The sequence below is a fragment of the Musca domestica genome, unplaced genomic scaffold, assembly GCF_030504385.1.
Source record: "Musca domestica strain aabys unplaced genomic scaffold, Musca_domestica.polishedcontigs.V.1.1 26, whole genome shotgun sequence".
NCBI lineage: Eukaryota > Metazoa > Arthropoda > Insecta > Diptera > Muscidae > Musca > Musca domestica.
In genome coordinates, this window is record NW_026712283.1 from 11,389,132 (window position 1) to 11,408,292 (window position 19,161).

General features: G+C 35.6%; 1 protein-coding gene across 1 annotated transcript; it reads right to left on the reverse strand.

Annotated features, from left to right (window-relative positions):
• Positions 1 to 402: 402 nt before the first annotated feature.
• On the reverse strand, positions 403 to 9,489 carry LOC131803024 (uncharacterized). The gene is made up of 4 exons (XM_059123915.1): positions 9,474 to 9,489; positions 5,212 to 5,467; positions 4,412 to 5,100; positions 403 to 753 (listed from the first exon to the last, which is right to left on the reverse strand). The coding sequence occupies exons 1-4, from the start codon at positions 9,487 to 9,489 to the stop codon at positions 467 to 469; spliced, it is 1,248 nt and encodes a 415-aa protein (XP_058979898.1). The 3' UTR covers positions 403 to 466.
• Positions 9,490 to 19,161: the final 9,672 nt, after the last annotated feature.

Below are 19,161 nucleotides of genomic sequence, written 5' to 3' on the forward strand. Positions count from 1 at the left end.
ACACGAGTATTTGTATAAAACTGTGTGTATGTATATGTAAATATGTAAAAAAGAAATGTTACAAAGCATCACGTTGTTTGCAAAACTATGCTCTGTCGACTTGATAAGAAATACGTTGGTTTTTGCTCTCTCTCTCTCTCTCTCTCTCTCTCTTTGCCAAGAGCATGGAAGTCTTTGATTGCTTTTTCCTATCACCAAATGGCAACCCACGAAAAAGTTGCCACAAAAAATAGCCACTTCAACATATTCCAGCAAGACAATAAAGCATAGTTCTTTAACCTTTATCTGGTGGAGGAGGGCAGATAATGGAGGGTATTATTTTTTTTAAAAAGGGGGATTTATTGCGGATGTTTTTTTTTTTTTTTTTTTTTTTTTTTTGGAGCGGGAACCTTTTCTTTCCACTTTCTTTTTTATTCGTGGCGGGAGATGGTGTGAAAGGCTTCCCTTAATTTGCTTCTCCTCCATTCTAGGCCATTAGATCCTCCTGTTTACTTGTTAATGTACGCGGCAGTGTGTGTTTCTGCTGCTGGTGCTGGTGACGATGATGGTGATGCAGTTCCTTCAAATGTTGATGCCGCTGCAAGATTGCCGATGCTGGCGGCGTTATTGTGGGTGCCGACATATGGGCGGCCGGCTTACTGGTCTCACGATAGAGAATGTACACGCAAACGCCAATCAATATCACAGATACCATAACAGTTAGCAAAACGCTACCCATGTTGCTGGAGATCAGTTCCAACATGGAACCAAAGGCTGTAAAGGAATTAAGAATTAAAAAAAAATTAGGGATTAAAAAAAACAAGTAAAAATGCTAAAATGCTAAATGCTAAAAAAGTTCGGCCGGGCCGAATTTTGAATACCCTCCACCATTTGATACAAATTTGGCAATTTTCAAAAAGTGAAATTCGTTAAAAATTCTGTTAAAATTTTAAAAATACCGAATATAGCCATTATAAGGGGGGGGGGTGTCTATACGACGTGGACCTACATAGGCTTTGTTAGTCATAAGCCATTACCATATTCAAATTCGAAAACTTGAAATAAACGGTGAATAATGTAGCTAAAATCATCAAAATATCGTATATAGGGAGGTACCGTTATATCTGAGCTATACAAAGACCTGGACCTGCACATACAATTTTCTGTTACAGGCTGTAGCATCCATTACGAACTTCAAATACGACATCTCAAACAATTTCCGTGAGTATTGTACCTAAAATCGTCAAAATACAGAACAGAAGAAGGTACTGATATACGGGGCCTATACGAAGACCTGGACCTGCATACACAATTTTCTGTCTTAGGCTGTAGTATCCATTACGAACTTCAAATATCAAATTTGAAACAATTGCGGTAAATAATGTCGCCAAAATCATCAAAATACCGAATATCCGGAGGTACCGTTATATGGGGGCTATACGAAGATGTAGACCTGCACAGACAATTTTCTGTCTTAGGCTGTAGCATCCATTTCGAACTTGAAATACCAAATTTGAAACAATTCCGGTGAATAATGTCGCTAAAATCATCAATATACCAAATATCGGGAGGTACCGTTATATGGGGGCTATATGAAAAGGTGGACCTACATGGCCTACCGACTTAGAATTTTACGCTGATCAAGAATATGTATATTTTGTTGGGTCTGACATGAGTATTTCGAGGAGTTACAAACGGAATGACAAAGTTAATATACCCTCCATAGTATGGTGGAGGGTAGAAAAAGGCTAATGTCTCCATAGGACTTTTATAGTGGCAGACGGACTTACAGAAGATATCTGAAAGGGTTTTATAATAGCAAAAGGTAGCAAATAGTATTAATGTTACGATAAATAATAAATAAATTGTAATTCGGAAATTCCATCGATTGGGACAACGTCGCACAGTGGGATCAGAACCTCAAACACGGAGATTAATTAAGGGAAGCATTCTGTCGCTTTGAAATTTTGCTCAGACATTTGTATTATCCTATCATGCTATACAGTATGAAGGGTATATTAAGTTTGTCATTCCGTTTGTAATACCTCGAAAAATACCTTTAAGACCCTGCAAAGTATATATTCTTGATCAGCATAAAATTCTATGTCGATTCAGCCATGTGAGTTCATTTGTCTGTCTGTCCGTCTGTGGAAATACCTTTAGCTTCCAAACAAATTGAAGTAGGTTTTTAAAATTTTACTCAAATGTGTATTTGGACAGTAGGACTTTTGTTATGGAAAATGAGCTATATATTCACCGGCAAAATTTCGTATTTGAAGTTCCTATAGGGTACTACAGCCTGTGACAGGATATTTCAAATGCAGGTCCACGTTCTCGTATAGCTCCCATATAACGGTACCTCCCTAAATTCGGTACTTTGATGAGTTTTGCGACATTATTCACCGAAATTGTTTTCAATTTTGTATTTGCACTTCGTAACGGGTACTACATCTTGTGACTGAAAATTGCTTATGCAGGTCCAGGTCTACGTATATTCCCCCATACAGGGTGAGATAAAAAAACTGCACCAAAGTCAAACGCCATAATTTTTACATTTTTTTAAAATTTTATTGAATGAATGCAAAAAGTGACGAAAATAGCATCAAATTTTAGAATAAGATTAGAATTGTTTCGAATTGGTCACCTTTGGCACGAATTATGGCCTTCACACGGCCAATGAAACCGTCACACGCTGCTCGAATGTTGCTCTGCGGTATTTTGACCCATTCCTGGTGGAGCGCTTGCTTGAGGTGATCGACACTTTGGTATTTTTTTATTGGCAACCTTGCTTTCCAAAATACTCCAGACACAATAGTCCAACGGATTGGTATCCGAAGATTTCGGTGGCCATTGTGCGCTGGAAATGAAGCGAGGAACCTCATTTTGTAACCATTCTTGGGTGGCGCGTGTTAAGCGCAAAGTTGCTGAGTTCTGGTGGAATGTCCAAGGTCTGCAGCCACAATGTTTGCGTGCCCAAGGCTTTAATACACCCTCCAGAATATTTTCGCAATAATATTCGGCATTTATTCTGATTCCACGGTCAATTAATACGAGCGGAGAGCGACCATCGGCTGTTATGGCGGCCCACACCATCACCATGGCCGGGACTTGATTTCTGGTGGCCAACCGAAGGTGCACATTTTCAGCTGACCTCTTTGGCAAGTAAACACGATGATTTTGTTTGTGTTTCATTTACAAACTGCTGGACAACGAATGTTTCCTCATCGAAGAAAACCAAATTCGGCAGTTCACCACTTTCGGCCAATCGAAGCAACGCTTTAGCTCTTTTGAGTCTATTTTCTTCCTGTTGCGGTATAAGTTCTTGCACTTTTTGGAATTTCAATGGCTTTACCCCGAGCTCAGCTTTCAATATTTGCCGAATGGAATATTGCGATATGTTCAGTTCACGAGCCATTTTTTCGGCCACTGCGACGCGGGTTTCAATCAAGTCCCTTCGTTACTTTTCGAACCATTTCTACTGATGTTGCTATGTTCTTCCGTCCACTTCTTTGACGTCAGGCTACGCTATCACGGTAACGAGCGATGGCACGAGACACAAAAGATTTATTTACATTTAAATGCTGGAGTGATCTAACGTTTTCCAGCCAAATATAAAGAAATCACACTGTCCCGCTTGAATTCCATCGCGAATAACTTTTTTTCTGAAAAATTCTCACCAAAATGCTTTTGTACGCTTGTAAGCAATATAATCAGCTGTCACTGGAATAATTTTAAGAGCTTTCGGACGAGTCGCTTAGAAATGACAGCAGTCTGAAGTGGGTTGCAGTTTTTTCATCTCTCCCTGTATACCATTCGAAGCCATATGGCTGAGAGTATAAATACGGAATATTTTTTTTTTGGCATATTGATGCGGATATTTTTTTTATAACCCGAAAATAGCGATTTCTTTTTGAGTAGAAGAAGAATATTTTTGTCTTTGACGTCATGCATTTAAAAATTATGCTTTTTTGGAGACTTTTGCTCGAACTCACAAAATGTGCGGTTTGAACCCTAAAATGTGTTTGAATTTCAGGTGTTTATGTAAGATTAAGATTTTTGACGTCTTCCAGGACCTTTAGCATATATGCCAAATATTTTGACTTGTTACTATCCCGTTTAAACTATGTTTTTTATCTTTTTTTAAAGAATGACCAAAAATGTCCCTTTATGGCTCATTGGAGGGTTAAAGTTTTCGATCAAAATAGTCCCCATATTTTATCTGCAATATTATTTAAGACACTATATACCTAAAATGCACAGATTCCGAGGAATCTTAATCCTAAAATTTTCAAAAGTGTGGAGGAGGGGGAACTTGCCCCTCTATTTTAGTTACTTTTCGGTGCAAATTTTCAAAACGCTGAACTGTCTTTTTCCCACCCCCCGTAATTATTTTTTTTGTCGCTCAAATAAATATTACAAAAATAATGCTCACCTCTTCCTGTGGGCGTATCACTCAGCTTGGACGCAGCTCCATCATAGCTTCTGCCCTCGGCCACCTCATGGTCACGGTCATTGCGCTCCAATATTAATTTAGCAAAATTTGCGGAAAAATGTTCATTTTCAATATTTTCTTTGTTGGCATCGTCGTTTTCCTCCGATAACTTCTCCCCGCCACTGATCTCCACATCATCTTCCCCAGCCTGTACACTTGATGTTTCTTGTTGTTGTTGCTGCTGTGGCTCATTGCCTCTTATGTGATCTTCATTAACACCAGGTATGATATTTTCCAATATTGCCACAGCATTTGTGGCATCCTCTTCTTCGTTTGCTTCATCTTCTTGATGATGATTTTTGCCGGCAACCTCCGCTTCATGATTTGTTGTGGCCACCGTTACCTCAGTTTGATTCAAGCCACTGGCCCCTGTGGGATTGTCCATTTCTTGAACCAAAGCCTCAGTTTCTTCGGATGACTGTGTTGCCGCTTCTTCTGTATCCACGTCATTCTCTTTGAGAATTAATTCGGATTTGTCGACAAAGCGAAAAGGTTTAAGGCCACGACCCATACGTTCCTCCTCCTCAATGGATTCATGGGCAGCGGCCACGGCGCCACCTCTGCCAGGTACCGAGAAACTGGCACGCACTGTTTGCATGCCGGATTGATAGCTGCAGACCACAACGAATCTGGAGAAATTGGGAAAAGACAAAAAAAGAAATTCGGTTGGAGTTAAGAATTTAGAATTCGGGAAGGTCCCATATTACCCCCTCCCCTCGTCGCCCTCTCTCTATTATTACCTCCTGGTGCTGTGTGTGAAAATTCCCAAATTCTCCTGGACAGTTATGAACGTTTCCACGGTATTTGTTTCCGGCTTGACCATGCTGCCACAGGCCTTGTGATCGATGCGCATGACATATTTATCCTTGACATCATTTGGGTTGCCCTTGACGCCGCAATTGCCGCCATCCACTACAATTTTGCCACCAAAGTTGGGACCTGTTTCCACCTCAATTTCAGAGGCATTTGGCAAGCACCTAGTGGCCTGGGCCGAAACTACACAATTTTATAGAAAAAAAAAAATTAGAAAATTCTACCCCCATATCTCCCCCCTCCCCCCGACCGAACTTACATCGGAGATGATCGCATTACATTTAGGGGTTGAAATGGACCAAAAACTGAAAAAATTCCTAATTTTGCAGTTGCTCAACAGGTCGCAATTATAGACCAATCAAAGCGGAAGTTAGCATGGGGCTTGAGCTTAGTGCTGGGCAGAAGCCTTCCAATTTTGATGGTCATCGGGTAATATTTAGTGGATGAAATAGACCATAACATTTGTATTAAATAAAAGTCAAATTTTCCATTAAACCGCGAATATTTTTAATCCCGGCGAAATCACAAATAGACGAGCAGATCAATTCTGACCGATACGTAGATGCCGATTGTAAATATATCGGTTATATATAGCGAAATAAATACAATGTGTATATACAAAGAAAGGGGATGTTAGTTAGAATGCTTATATCTCAAGAATGGCTGGACCGATTTTGACAAATTTTGTCAATTCAGAATACCCTCTTGACATGAAAATATAAAATCAAAAAAAAAAAAATCGCAAAAAATATACCAATAATGATGCTAATATAGATTTTGTAGTATTTTGTGACATATTTTTAATTTTTCATATTTTTTATCGCATGCGATTTTTTCAATTTGACTTTTATTTTGTATATTTTTTTTTCACCTTACAACACAGTATATAAGTATTGCAAATACCGCCCGATCCTCACGAAAATTTTCACAAGGGTAGGGTAAGCTCAGAAGGGATAGATCTATTGGTTTTAAAGATGTCCGCAATATATTTGGGAGTTGAAATGGATCAACAACTAAAAATGTTCCTGATTTTCAGCCGTTATAAAGGTCACAAATTGAAACCAAAGTACACGAAATCTCGCATGAAGTTCGAGATTATGACAGCGAGTAGAATGGACATCTACTTTTGTGTGAAAAAATACCAGCATTACTTACAGGCGATATCCGAAATACACAAGAAGCGAACTTCTGGCTTTTTTATGCTGATTTCGTTGACGAATCCAGCCAAATATCATAGAAAAGGAAATCATATAGATGAGTCTAAATTCAGAGATACAGAGGGGCCTCTTGCTTTTGGAGATGATCGCAAAATATTTAGGGGTTCAAATGAACCAAAAACAGAAAAAATTTCCTAATCACACAAATGAAGCCAATCGACACGCCTGAGAAGAGAGTTAATGACAGGGAAGGATTCTAGCGTTTTTGATGGAAAATGGACCACAACAACTAACAGCATGACGGAGTGCTTATTGGGCAAATGTCCCTGCTTAGGTCAGTGCTCCGTGACATAATTTCAAAAGAGAAATCTTCCAAAATCGATCTGAATATAAGGGGGCTTCTAACATACAGTAGTGTTGTAGGGTATCACGTGGTCGGCCCCGCACGACTATAGCCTTTGCTTACTTGTTTTTACTGGATTTCATATCCAAACTCTAGTGTATTAGGGACTTAAAAATTCTTATGTATAGGCCTGCCGACCAAAAATGGAGGATTCCTTTATTTTTTTTTTTTTTTTTGGACCTGAAGATTATTAATTTTTAAAAAATATTTTTAAACGTTTTTTTATAAAAATTCTTGCAAAATTTCGTGATTTTCTTCGACTGACTAAAAATTGTGGATTTCTTGAAAGAAATTTTATTTAATGTTCCTTTGACCAAAAATGCTTGGTTCTTTAAGCATTATTTAAGGACCAAAAAATCAAAAATATTTTTTATAGAATATTTTAACCAAATTAGAAGATTTTTAAAGCCAGCAAAATTAGTGAATTTTTTTTTTGAAGGTCCTAAATATGGTCTATTTTTTACCCTCCACCATAGTATATACCCTCTATATTAAGTTTGTCATTCCGTTTGTAACACCTCGAAATATACACTTTAGACCCCACAAAGTATATATCTTCGTGATCAACATAAAATTCTATGTCGATTTCGATGTTCGTCCATCTGTCCGTCTGTGGAAATCACTCTAGCTTCCGAAGTAGATTAATAAAATTTTACTGAAATGCATATTATGTCTGCAGGACATTTGGTATTGAAAATGGGTCATGTAGGTCCACGTATGGTATATAGCCCCCATATAATGGTACCTCCCTATTTTCGGTATTTTGGTGATTTAAGCGACATTATTCGCCGGAATAGTTTCGAATTTGGTATTTAAAGTTCGTAATGGATACTACATCCTGTGATAGAAAATTGTCTGTGCAGGTCCACGCCTTTGTATAGCCCCCATATAACGGCACCTACCTATGTTCGGTATTTTGATGATTTTAGCGACATAATTCAGCGGAATTGTTTCGAATTTGGAATTAGAAATTCGTAATGACTACAGACTATGACAGAAAATTGTCGTGCAGATCCACACCTTCGTATAGCCCCCATATAACGGCACCTCTCGATATTCGATATTTTTATGATTTTAGAGACATTATTTACCGGAATTCTTTCAAATTCGGTATATGAAGTTCGTAATGGATACTACAGCCTATGATAGAAAATTGTCTGTGCAGGTCCACGTTTTGGTGTAGCCCCCATATAATAGGACCTCCCTATATTCGGTATTTTGATGATTTTAGCTACATTATTCACCAGAATAGGTTCGTATTTGGTATTTAAAGTTCGTAATGGATATTACAGCCTATGACAGAAAATTGTCGTGCAGATTCACGCCTTTGTATAGTCCCCATATAATAGGACCTCCCTATATTCGGTATTTTGATGATTTTAGCTACATTATTCACCGGGATTGTTTCGAATTTGGTATGTGAAGTTCGTAATGGATACTACAGCCTATGATTGATTATTGTTTTTGCAGGTCCACGTTTTGATATAACCCCTCATATAACGGTACCTCCCTATATTCGGCATTTTGATGATTTTAGCTACACCGATTCTTTTCGCATTTGAATATTGTAATGGTTTATGACAAAAGTTACCAATATCTTTAACGGATTTTAATTTTTAACCGATTAAAAATCGTGAATAATTAAAGATTTTTAAAGAAATTTTTGAATATTTCAGAATTAAAGAATATATATTTTTAAAAGGAAAAATTTTTCCGGTTTTTAAGGACTTGCAAAAAATGGTGTTTTTTTTAATTCACTTACTTCCCTGGCTGAAAATTTAAAATTATGCTGCTTAAAATAGTGAATTCTTTAAGAAATACAATTTCCTAAACATCGTGGATTTTCTTCGTAAATCTATTTTTATTTTTGATAAAAAATTGTGGATTTTAAAAATTTTATGGAGAGTTCACTGTGGATTCTTCTGAAAATTATTGAAGGCACAAACAATCGTATATTGCTTCCAAAAAATATAAGAGGGTTTCTAATCAAAATTAGTAGATTTTTATGGACTTTGAAAAAGTTATGAAATTTTTTTTAAATTGTGGATTTTTTTAAATATTCACTTCCTCCCCAGGCTGAGGATTGTGTAAATTTAAAAATTTTGCTGCTTTAAAATAGTAATTTTTTTTTAAGAAAATGTTATAAAATTTCCTAAATATCGTGGATTTTCTTAGGCTTTTTTTTTTTTTTTTTTTTTTTTTTTTTTTTGATAAAAATTTGTGGATCTTTTAAATTTTATGGAGAGCTTATTGTGGATTCCTCTGGAAAATTATTGAGGGCACAAACAATCGTAGATTTTTTTTTCAAAAAATGTCAAATGATTTTTAATGAAAATTAGAAAATTTTTAAGAACTTAAAATTTTTTTTTTTTATGTTTGTTATATTTTCATTTTTTTTTTTGTACTTTATAATTAATATTTGTACTTTATAATTAATTATAAATAATTTTTTATCCTAGTGCAATTTTGTAAATAAATATAGTTGGAAAACATTTAAGTGCCGAACATTGATTTATGTTAGTAATTTTTCTAAATTTCTCCATTCAATTTAGCTTTGGTCATTCTATTGCTGGAGAAACGGTAACACTGTTCGAGCATGTTGCTTGCAATTAAATAAACACATTTCTACCGGCAATCATTTCCATTTCCTGTTAACTTTGCATTGTTTACAAATGTTAACAGCAGCAATGAGAGCCATTCCACTAAATGAGAGAGCGTGAGAGAACTATTTCCTCTATTTTGGTTTTACATTTCCTCTCCAACAATGAAACCATTCGAACATGTTGCAACGAACTTGTATGCTATTAAAATATAAGGGAAACCTGCAATTCCCTCTGTATGAACGGCATTATTTGGTGTGCGTTTGTTGTCTGCTATGTTGTCGGAGCAACAGGGCCAACATCGAACCTACCGAAACAACAGCACTCACTGGACTGGAGGAAATTTGAAAATTTTCTTTGCTTCAGTTTCATTTTGCAAGCAAAACGTAAACATTTGAAAAGCGGTTAAATGAAGAAACGCGCGTTTATTGTTGTTGTCGACGTTATGAGAAAAAAGCAACAGCAACAACATCAAAGTCTTTGAATGCAGCAGCAGCAGTCAGTGCTTGTTTTGAATGGTTGGTGGTTTTCAGCGATGATGAGTTTTTGTGTCTCTGTGTGTGTGTGACGATAATGATAAAGTGTTGTTGCTCGATTTGTTTTTGTTCTTTATTAATGAAAATTGTTGAAAAAATAAAAAATAGAAAAAAAAGTAGTATAATCAAAAATTATTTTTTTTGTTGTTGTTGCTCTACGCTTGGTGTGAAATTAATTAAGAAAAAAATAATACAACACAACAAAAAATATCATAATCAAGAAAGAATTTATAAAACATAACTGATGTGTTGTTAATCCCACCGGCCTCATACGGAGTTTTCGATAATAAATTTAATGAGCAGTACATAATATCTAATAAAATATTAAAAATAATGGAAAAATAAACAAACAAAATGTGCAACAACCTGTAAATAAAAAATTGTATTTTTTTAAAATGCCAAAGAACGAAATTTTAAAAAAAATCGACAAAAATACGGGAATATTAAACATGAAACCCTCTGAAAAAATTGATTTTTTGCCAAAAACCAAATAAGAAAAAACGCCAATATCTACTATAAGAAAATCCGGCTTTTTTAAGAAGCTAAATTTTATATGAGTCTTTTGTGTTTGTATTTGTGTGTGACCATGTGTGTGTGTGTGCTGTTGCAACCCCTTAAAAGCATGTTGTTGCTTTCTTTTCGTTAGGATACGAAAAATAATCCATGTGACTTCATTGTGGTGTGATTCATAACTAAACCAAAAAAAAAAAAAAAAAAAAAAAAACAAATAAGAAAAATAAAAAAAAAAAAACAGGAAAAGGATAAAAACGCAAAAATGGATAACGACTCATGAGAAAAATATTATTTTTTTAAAAAAATGCCTAAACACAAGGCTTAAAGTGTTGTAATTCCCTAACATGAGGATGCCAAAAAAAAGGAAATTATGCCGACAACACCTGTACTATTTGATACTGTTGTACTTTTTTCGGTACTTTGTTTTAATCGAAAAAAATAAAAACTACAACTGAAAAGTTTCTCTGTAAACAGTGAGCCAAAACTGCCCCTAGACAAATGTGCATAGCAGACTCCAAAAATTAATACAAATTTGCCAGAAATATTGGATAAGTTTCAGAAACCGAACAAATTAAAAAAAAAAAAAAAAAAAAAAAAAACAAGTAATAAAACATTAAGTTCGACCAGGCCGAACTTTCTATGCTCTCCACCTTAGGCTAAAGGAAACATTTTTTTTTAAAGTATCTCAATTCAAGAGTTCTTCACCTTAAATTACATATACCAGTAAGACTGTTCGCATAATACAGTTAAATTTATCAAAAAAAAAGTGAGTGAGGCCGTTATATGGGACCATACTAAAACAGGAACCTATACCAAACGTGGACCTATAGATATAATGCTTCGCCATAGGAGCTAGAACCCATACCAACTTTTAGACCAATTTGTGGGAAAATGTGGCAAAAATCATCAATATACCGAATATCTGGAGGTACCGTTACAACAACGTAGACCTATAACTTCAATGTTTCGCCACACGAGCTAGAACCCATTATGACAAACAAATACCAATTTTTGGACAAATCCGTGGAAAAATATGGCAAAAGTAATCAAAATACCGAATTTCGGGAGGTACCGATATATGTGGGCTATACGAAAACGTGGACCCATACATGCAATGTTTCGCCTGTAAAATTAGAACCCATTATGACCCACATGTACCAAATTTTAGACAAATTCGTGGAAAAAATGTAGCGAAACTCATCAAAATACCCCATATCGGGAGGTACCGTTGTGTGGCGGCTATGCCAAAACGTGGACCGATATATCTCATTTTCAATACCAACTATCCTAGACACAATACAAATTATTCTGCCAAATTTTAAAGGTCTACGCCAAATAATGTGGGCTGCATCGTGATTTCAACAGACAAACGGACGGACATCGTTAAATCGACTTAGAATTTTATGTTCATTATGAATATATATATACTTTATGGGATGTTACAAACGGAATGACAAAGCTAATATGCCCTCCATTGGTGGAGGGTATAAAAAATAAAAGAGTTTTTGGACATTTTTAGGCTTAACTCTAATTTAGTAAAAACTCTGCGTTTTTTTTAAAGGTTGATATTTTTATTGTTATATTTTTCATGATTAAGGGACAGAACCGGGTACTCGAATATTCGATCGTAAAAATCCAGTTTCTAGATCCGGGTTAGACCCGCATCTCCTTGGCCGATATTGACGATATGATTTTGGTACGTCTTGGTTTGGTGGTATCATTGGATCCACGAAAGCTACCCACCAAAAATACTCATTACAAATCTGCTTACCAAAGCATTATTTAAACAGAAGTTATTTTCTGGCCAGTAAAGGTTTTAAATATTAAACAACTACTTATTTGTTGACTTTGACAACTAAAAATGATCATAAAAGTATTTATTTATTAATTTTTAGTGGCCAGAAGCTTACTACTAATTTCGCGATAAACAAGTTAAATGAAATCAGCTGCATACCCTCAGCCAATGTTTGGTTATTTTAATATATTTTAAATTGCGTTATGAATACTCAAACTATTGGACCTTCCTAGGAGTGGTTCCGAAGGAGTGGACCAATATTTTCCACAACGTATAAGTGTGATGATGGATTTTTTTATCGACTATTTGCTTCTCTTTAAATTATGATATTTCGAAAAATTTACGTTTTATGAGAGTTAAAGGTATTTAAAATTTTGACCCGTTATGGGGGAGGTACCAGAAGTAGTAGTCCGAAATTGTCCATCTTCACAACACATCTTGTGTTGATAGAAGTATTGGAATGTACAGAGTTTGAAAGTAATCGGATGCTCATTTCGCGTTTTATTTGCTTAAATAGCTGTTCCAAATTTTTACCCTTTGTGGGGGAGGTACTAGAAGAAGTGGTCCGTTTTTCATACCAGGCCTTGTCTTAGTGGAAAAATTTAATTGTGCGAAATTAGAAGATAATAGGACTCTTACTTATACTTTGTGGCGGAGTAGTCCGATATGTACCAGTAGGAGTGGTCCGATATGTAACATCTTCACAGCAGATTTTGTGTTAGTAGAAATAATATAATGTGTGAAATATGAAGAGAACCGGATGCTTATTTCGGATTTTATAATCGCTTTGGTTATTCAAAACTTTGACCCTTTGTGAGGGAGGTGCCAAAAGAAATGGTCCGATCTCTACCATCTTTAAAACATATCATGTGTTGATGGAAATATTGAGATGTGCCATGTCTGAATGGAATCGGATGTTAATTTTGCGCTTTACGAGCTTTATGGTTATTAAAAATTTTGACCCTTTGTGAGGGAGGTACCAGATGGAAGTGGACCGATATATTCCATCTTTACACCAGAACTTGGATTAATAAATATATTGTGATATGTGTAATTTGAAGACAATTGGATTCATGCATTACATTTAATAAGAGTTATAATTATTCCAAATTTTGACACTTTGTGGGGGGGGGCGTACTTGATGGAGTGGGCCGAGTGCACCAGACCTGGCATTGATGCAAATATTAGGATATGTAAAGTTGGAGCAAAATTGGATTGTCCTTTCCCCTTATGTGCACTAAAAAATATATTTTATTACAAGTCGAAATTTTGTTGGGGAGGTACCAGAAGAAGTAGACCAATATTGCCCATCTCCGAACTCGATCTAAGTTTGATAATAATATTACGATGTATCAAGTTTGAATCAAATCGGATACTCCCTTCGAGAGTTATTGCGAGCAACAGCCAGCCTGAAAGACGGACGGACATCGCTAGATCGACTCCAAATGTCGTGAAACGGATTTTCGATGATACATGCTTTGTATCAAATGATATATACCCTCTCTAGCCATATGGCTGAGGGTATAAAATATAATTTTTTGCCGCGAAATGGTTTCCGGCTACGTCGGTGACTGGATTGACAGATAGATATGTGGATAGACAGGTAGGGTACATGTAGGATATATTTGATTCCTTCAGTATATACTGATCTGAATCGAGAAAAAAATAATATTAAGATATCTGCATTGTTGTGCAGGTAATGACGTTTAGGCCTTCTGTAGATCGGGTAAAAGGTAAATAGATATATAGGCCGATGGCTACATTGATTTTATATTTAATAAAACGGACTAATAAAAACTGAGAACTTTTCCATGGCTACATTCAACAATCCCCTTTGATGAATATCAAAAATTAGGGTTCTCCCCACTCTCTTATGGGTACAAAACGACGCCAATTGTTTGTGTACCCAAAGGGCACATGGTTTCCATCACAACAAAAGCTTTTAAACAAAATCGTTTTGTCCCAAAAATAAAAAAACTCAACCATAAGAAAAACAAATATAGCAGTAATGTTGAAATTTAATGCAAATAAAAGAAAACCACCACCACCAGCAACAACAAAAACAATTGGGTACCTACCTGTTGTTGCTGTTCATTTAATGTTGGCAGTTGTCAGTGGTGCTGCTAAACGGGTTCTAAGCAGCAGTGCCAAGCCTTTACCAACTTTTTTTACAAAAACGACAAAAAATTGTATTTATTTTACAATGAGAACTTAGAACCAGTTTTGTTTTGTTGTGGCTTCATGGTAGAGATGATGACGATGATGATGATGAGACAGGCGGCCGGACAGACATGTATGGGAATGACAACAATAATTATTCGTAGTGTTGTCATTGCTCTGCAGGAAAAAAACGCCAATTAAGAACATTGGAAATGTGAAGACAATTTTGGAATATCTTCTTTGGGGTGGTTTGAGAATATTTGAATATTTGAGAAAATTGAAATTAAAAAATTGTGGCATGGAAAATGTATACCAATTTTGTAATCCCCGGTAATAATATTTTTTTTTTTGAAAATCGAGTGTAGCCTCGGCTTTGTGGCACTTAAGGTGAGAATACATAAAACGCTTTTTAGACTGGCTCAAGTCATCAGCTGGCTTCTTCGAAAAATAACAAAGGAGCAATCGAACTAAAGCAACCTAAAACTCCTTTGTTATTTTCCGAAGAAGCCAACCCATGACTTAAGCTAGTCTAAAAAGCGTATTATGTATTCTCACCTTTAGCGCCGCCATGTTGATACCAAATTTTACCAATATCCTCATTTTGCAATTTTTATACCCTCAGACATATAACTAAAGAGGGTATATAACATTTGATAAGGTCAAAACGTGCCTCATCGCAATAACAGTTTTTGCCCCTAGGACCAAATCCGTTTCAGGATATTTGGAATCGATCTAGCGATGTCCTTCCGTCTGACTGGCTGGGGTGCACTATAACTCTCGAAGGAAATATCCGATTTGGTCCAAACTTGGTACATCGTAATAATATTGTCAAACTTAGATCGAGTTTGGAGATGGGAAATATCAGCCTACAAATTCTGGTAACTCCACCACAAAAAAATTTACAAAAAAAAAAAAACGAAAAAGTAAAGATAACCCAATTTTACTCCAACTTTGCGAAAATGGACAATATCGATCCACTCCATCACGTACTTCCCTCACAGAGGACCAAAATTGTTAATAATTATAACTCTTATAAAATTTCATATAAGAGTCCGATTGTCTTCAAATTACACACATCCCAATAATTGTATTAACCCAAGGTCTGGTGTGAAAATGGAATGTATCGGTCCGCTCTTTCTGGTACCTCTCACACAAAATGTCAAAATTTTCAAAGACAATTATTTATTGCCCAGAAAGAGAAAGTATAATTCAATTTTGCTCCAACTTTGCGAATCCTAGTATTTTCATCAGTGCTAGGTCAGGTGCGAAAATGGAGAATATCGGTCCACTCCACCAAGTACCTCCCATACAAAGGGCAATGTTTTGAATAATTATAACTCTTATAGAATTTCATATAAGAGCCCGATTGTCTTCAAACTACACACATCACAATATTTTTATTAACCCCCAGTCTGGTGTGAAGATGAAATACATCGGTCCACTCCTTCTGGTACCTGCCTCACAAAGGGTCACATTTTTTGAATAATCAAAACGAGCATAAAATCTGAAATAAACTTCCAGTTCTCTTCATATTTTACATATCCCATTATTTCTACTAACACAACATCTGCTGTGAAGATGGGATATATTGGACCACTTCTTCTGGTACCTTCCCCACAAAGGGTCAACATTTGGAACATCCATGAAGCTCATAAAACACGAAATTTTTCATCCGATTCCATTCAGACTTGGTACATCTCAATATTTCCATCAAAACAAGATATGTTATGAAGATGGTTAAGATCGGATAATTTCTTCTGGTATCTTCCTCACAAAGGGTCAAAATTTTGAATAACCAAAACGATTTTAAAATCCGAAAAGGTTCTCTTCATTATTTCACTTATCCCAATTATTTCTACTAACACAAGATCTGTTGTGAAGATGGAAAATGTCGGCCCACTCCTTTTGGTACTTCTCCCGCAAAGGGTCAAAATGTTGAATATCAACGAAGCTTATAAAGCGCGAAATTTTACATCCGATTCCATTCAGAATTAACACATTTCAAAATTTCCTTCAACACAAGATCTGTTATAAAGATGATAGACATCAGGCCAGTTCTTTTGGTACCTCCCCCACAAAGGGTAAACGTTTTGAATAACCAACGATTATAAAATCCGAAATAAACATCCGGTTCTTTTCATATTTCACTAATCCCATTATTTCTACTAACACAAGATCTACTGTGAAATTGCATATATAGGTCCACTACTTCTATTACCTTATAAAATGCGAAATTTTACATCCGATTCCATTCAGGTTTGGTCCATCTCAATATTTCCATTAACACAAGATCTGTTATGGGACCATTTCTTTTGGTACTTCCCTCACATAGGGTTCAAGACAAAACACTAAAAGGAAAGGAGGCATCCGACTCTCTTCAAATTTCACATATACAAACATTTTTGCTAACACAAGATCTGTTGTGAATATGATATAAATCAGCGAACCCCTTCTGGTACCTCTCCCACATAGGGTCACAGTTTTTAATACTTTTATATGTCTTAAGTAGACGATATAGTGCGAACATGGCATGTCGCAATATTTATATCATATTTATTTAGATCCGATACGAAATGGACAATATTGGGCCAATCCTTCGGAACCTACTCCATAGATGGTCAATAATTTGATTAATCATAACAGAAGTCAAAATATTTTTAAATAATTAACTTTGACTGATAGTATACATCGTGCAAGCACCACTCCTTCTTCATTTTCGAAGAAAAAATGCGCCAATTATGCGCCTGGGCCAATGGTCTTAAATTGTTTTTTTTTGCGGATCCATAATATATAGGGTCTAAAATGAATTTTTCGAAGTGAAATGGAAAAAAAGGGCCTTAAAACGTCAAAATGCCTCCAAAAATCACGCGAATGACAACACTGAAATTAAAATGACAGAACATATTCTCTTAATGGATTTTTGTAGAATATTTTGAAGTTAAATTTCAATTTTATGGTAAAGCGAAAAAAATCGCCAAAATACCATTTCATAAAATCGCACGTTTGACAACACTGAAATAAGAATTTAGGTATATTTACTATTAAAGGGATTTCAGGAGAATATTTCGAATTGTTGCAATAGGAATAATGAATTTAATGTAGTCACCCTCCATGTTACCGTCTAGGGAATAAAAACGCCAAAATACCTCTCAAAATCGGGCGTGTGACAACACTGAAATAATAATATATACTTTTAACCGATTTTAGGAATAAAATTGGAATTGAAGTTCAATTTTATGGTAAAGCGTATAAAATCGCCAAAATACCATTTCACAAAAACGCACATGTGACAACACTGAAATAAGAATTAAAGTATATTTACTATTAAAGGGATTTCAGGAGAATATTTCGAATTGTTGCAATAAAAGTGCAATAATAACGAATTTAATGTAGCCACCCTCCATGTTACGGTCTAGGGTATAAAAACGCCAAAATGCCTCTCAAAATCGCACGTGTGACAATACTGAAATTAGAACTTAAATATATAAATTTTAATAGATTTCAGTGGAATATTTTGAAGTATTTTAAACACATTAATGAATTTAATGCAGTCACCCTTCATTTTATGGTCTGGGGTATAAAAACGCCAAAATACTTCTCAAAATCGTCGCCTGTGACAATACTGAAATTAGAATTTAAATAAATACACATTAAGAGATTTCAGTGGAATGTTTTGAAGTATTTCAAACAGAATTACGAATTTAACACATCCAACCTCCGTTTTATGATCTGGGGTATAAAAACGCCAAAAATGCATCTTAAAAACGCCACATGTGACAACACTGAAATTACCAAGACACTGCATCTACCTACCAACCACCTGCGAGTATCTTCTGCGTTTCCATGGTTGGCTGGTATTGTGAGCAATTATGCACTACCAACTGCCGTTTGACTGACTAACTGACTGAACAACTAAATGACAGACTGCATGCGTGTGGCGCGTAGCGTAGGCTTCTGCTGTTGCCGCTGCTGCACCCAATAATTATTGCAAACTGATGAGTGTTTTATGCCATTTAAATAGACACTTAGCTCGGTGTAGTTCTATTTTTTTATGTTTATCTATTCTTAATAACGTCGCCTGCCTGGTTTTGGTTCTTCGTTTGGCAAACAATTTGCAATTGTTGTTGCTGTTGTTGTTGGGGGCCATATACTTTTATAGTTTCTTGGGTTCTCTCTTCCCCATTGCCTCTTCGCAGTCCAAAACATATGTTTCGTGTTTTTTCTTTCTTCTTTCTCTTTGCCGTTCATGACAAGCTTTGAGGTACGTTTGGATTATTTCAGTTTGCGGACACGTGAGAGATTTACCGTTATGATTATATATTGAATCATGTGTCAAAATATGGAACACCAGGGTTGCCAAGGTACTTATTTTAAGATTTGCAAATAGAAAAAAAAAAATAAAATTTAGATTTAGAAAATTCATTTTTTTTTCATTCAATTGCCAGTTCGGGTTGTGGAAAATTCCAAGTGGACTTCTGAAAGAAATCCTATATGTATGAGATATATTAGAATAAAGCTTTGACATTTGATAGAGATCTTTGATTAAACATCCAGAATCATTGGTACAAAAAATCGGTCACATCGGTCCAGTTTTATGTTATAACCCCCATGTAAGAATAACTCCGACTTTTCAGTATTTTTACTTACGTTTTGGCCATGTTTTTCGTTTTATTTCCCCAAATTCTGGCATTTTGAGTTCCTATTATGTAAAGA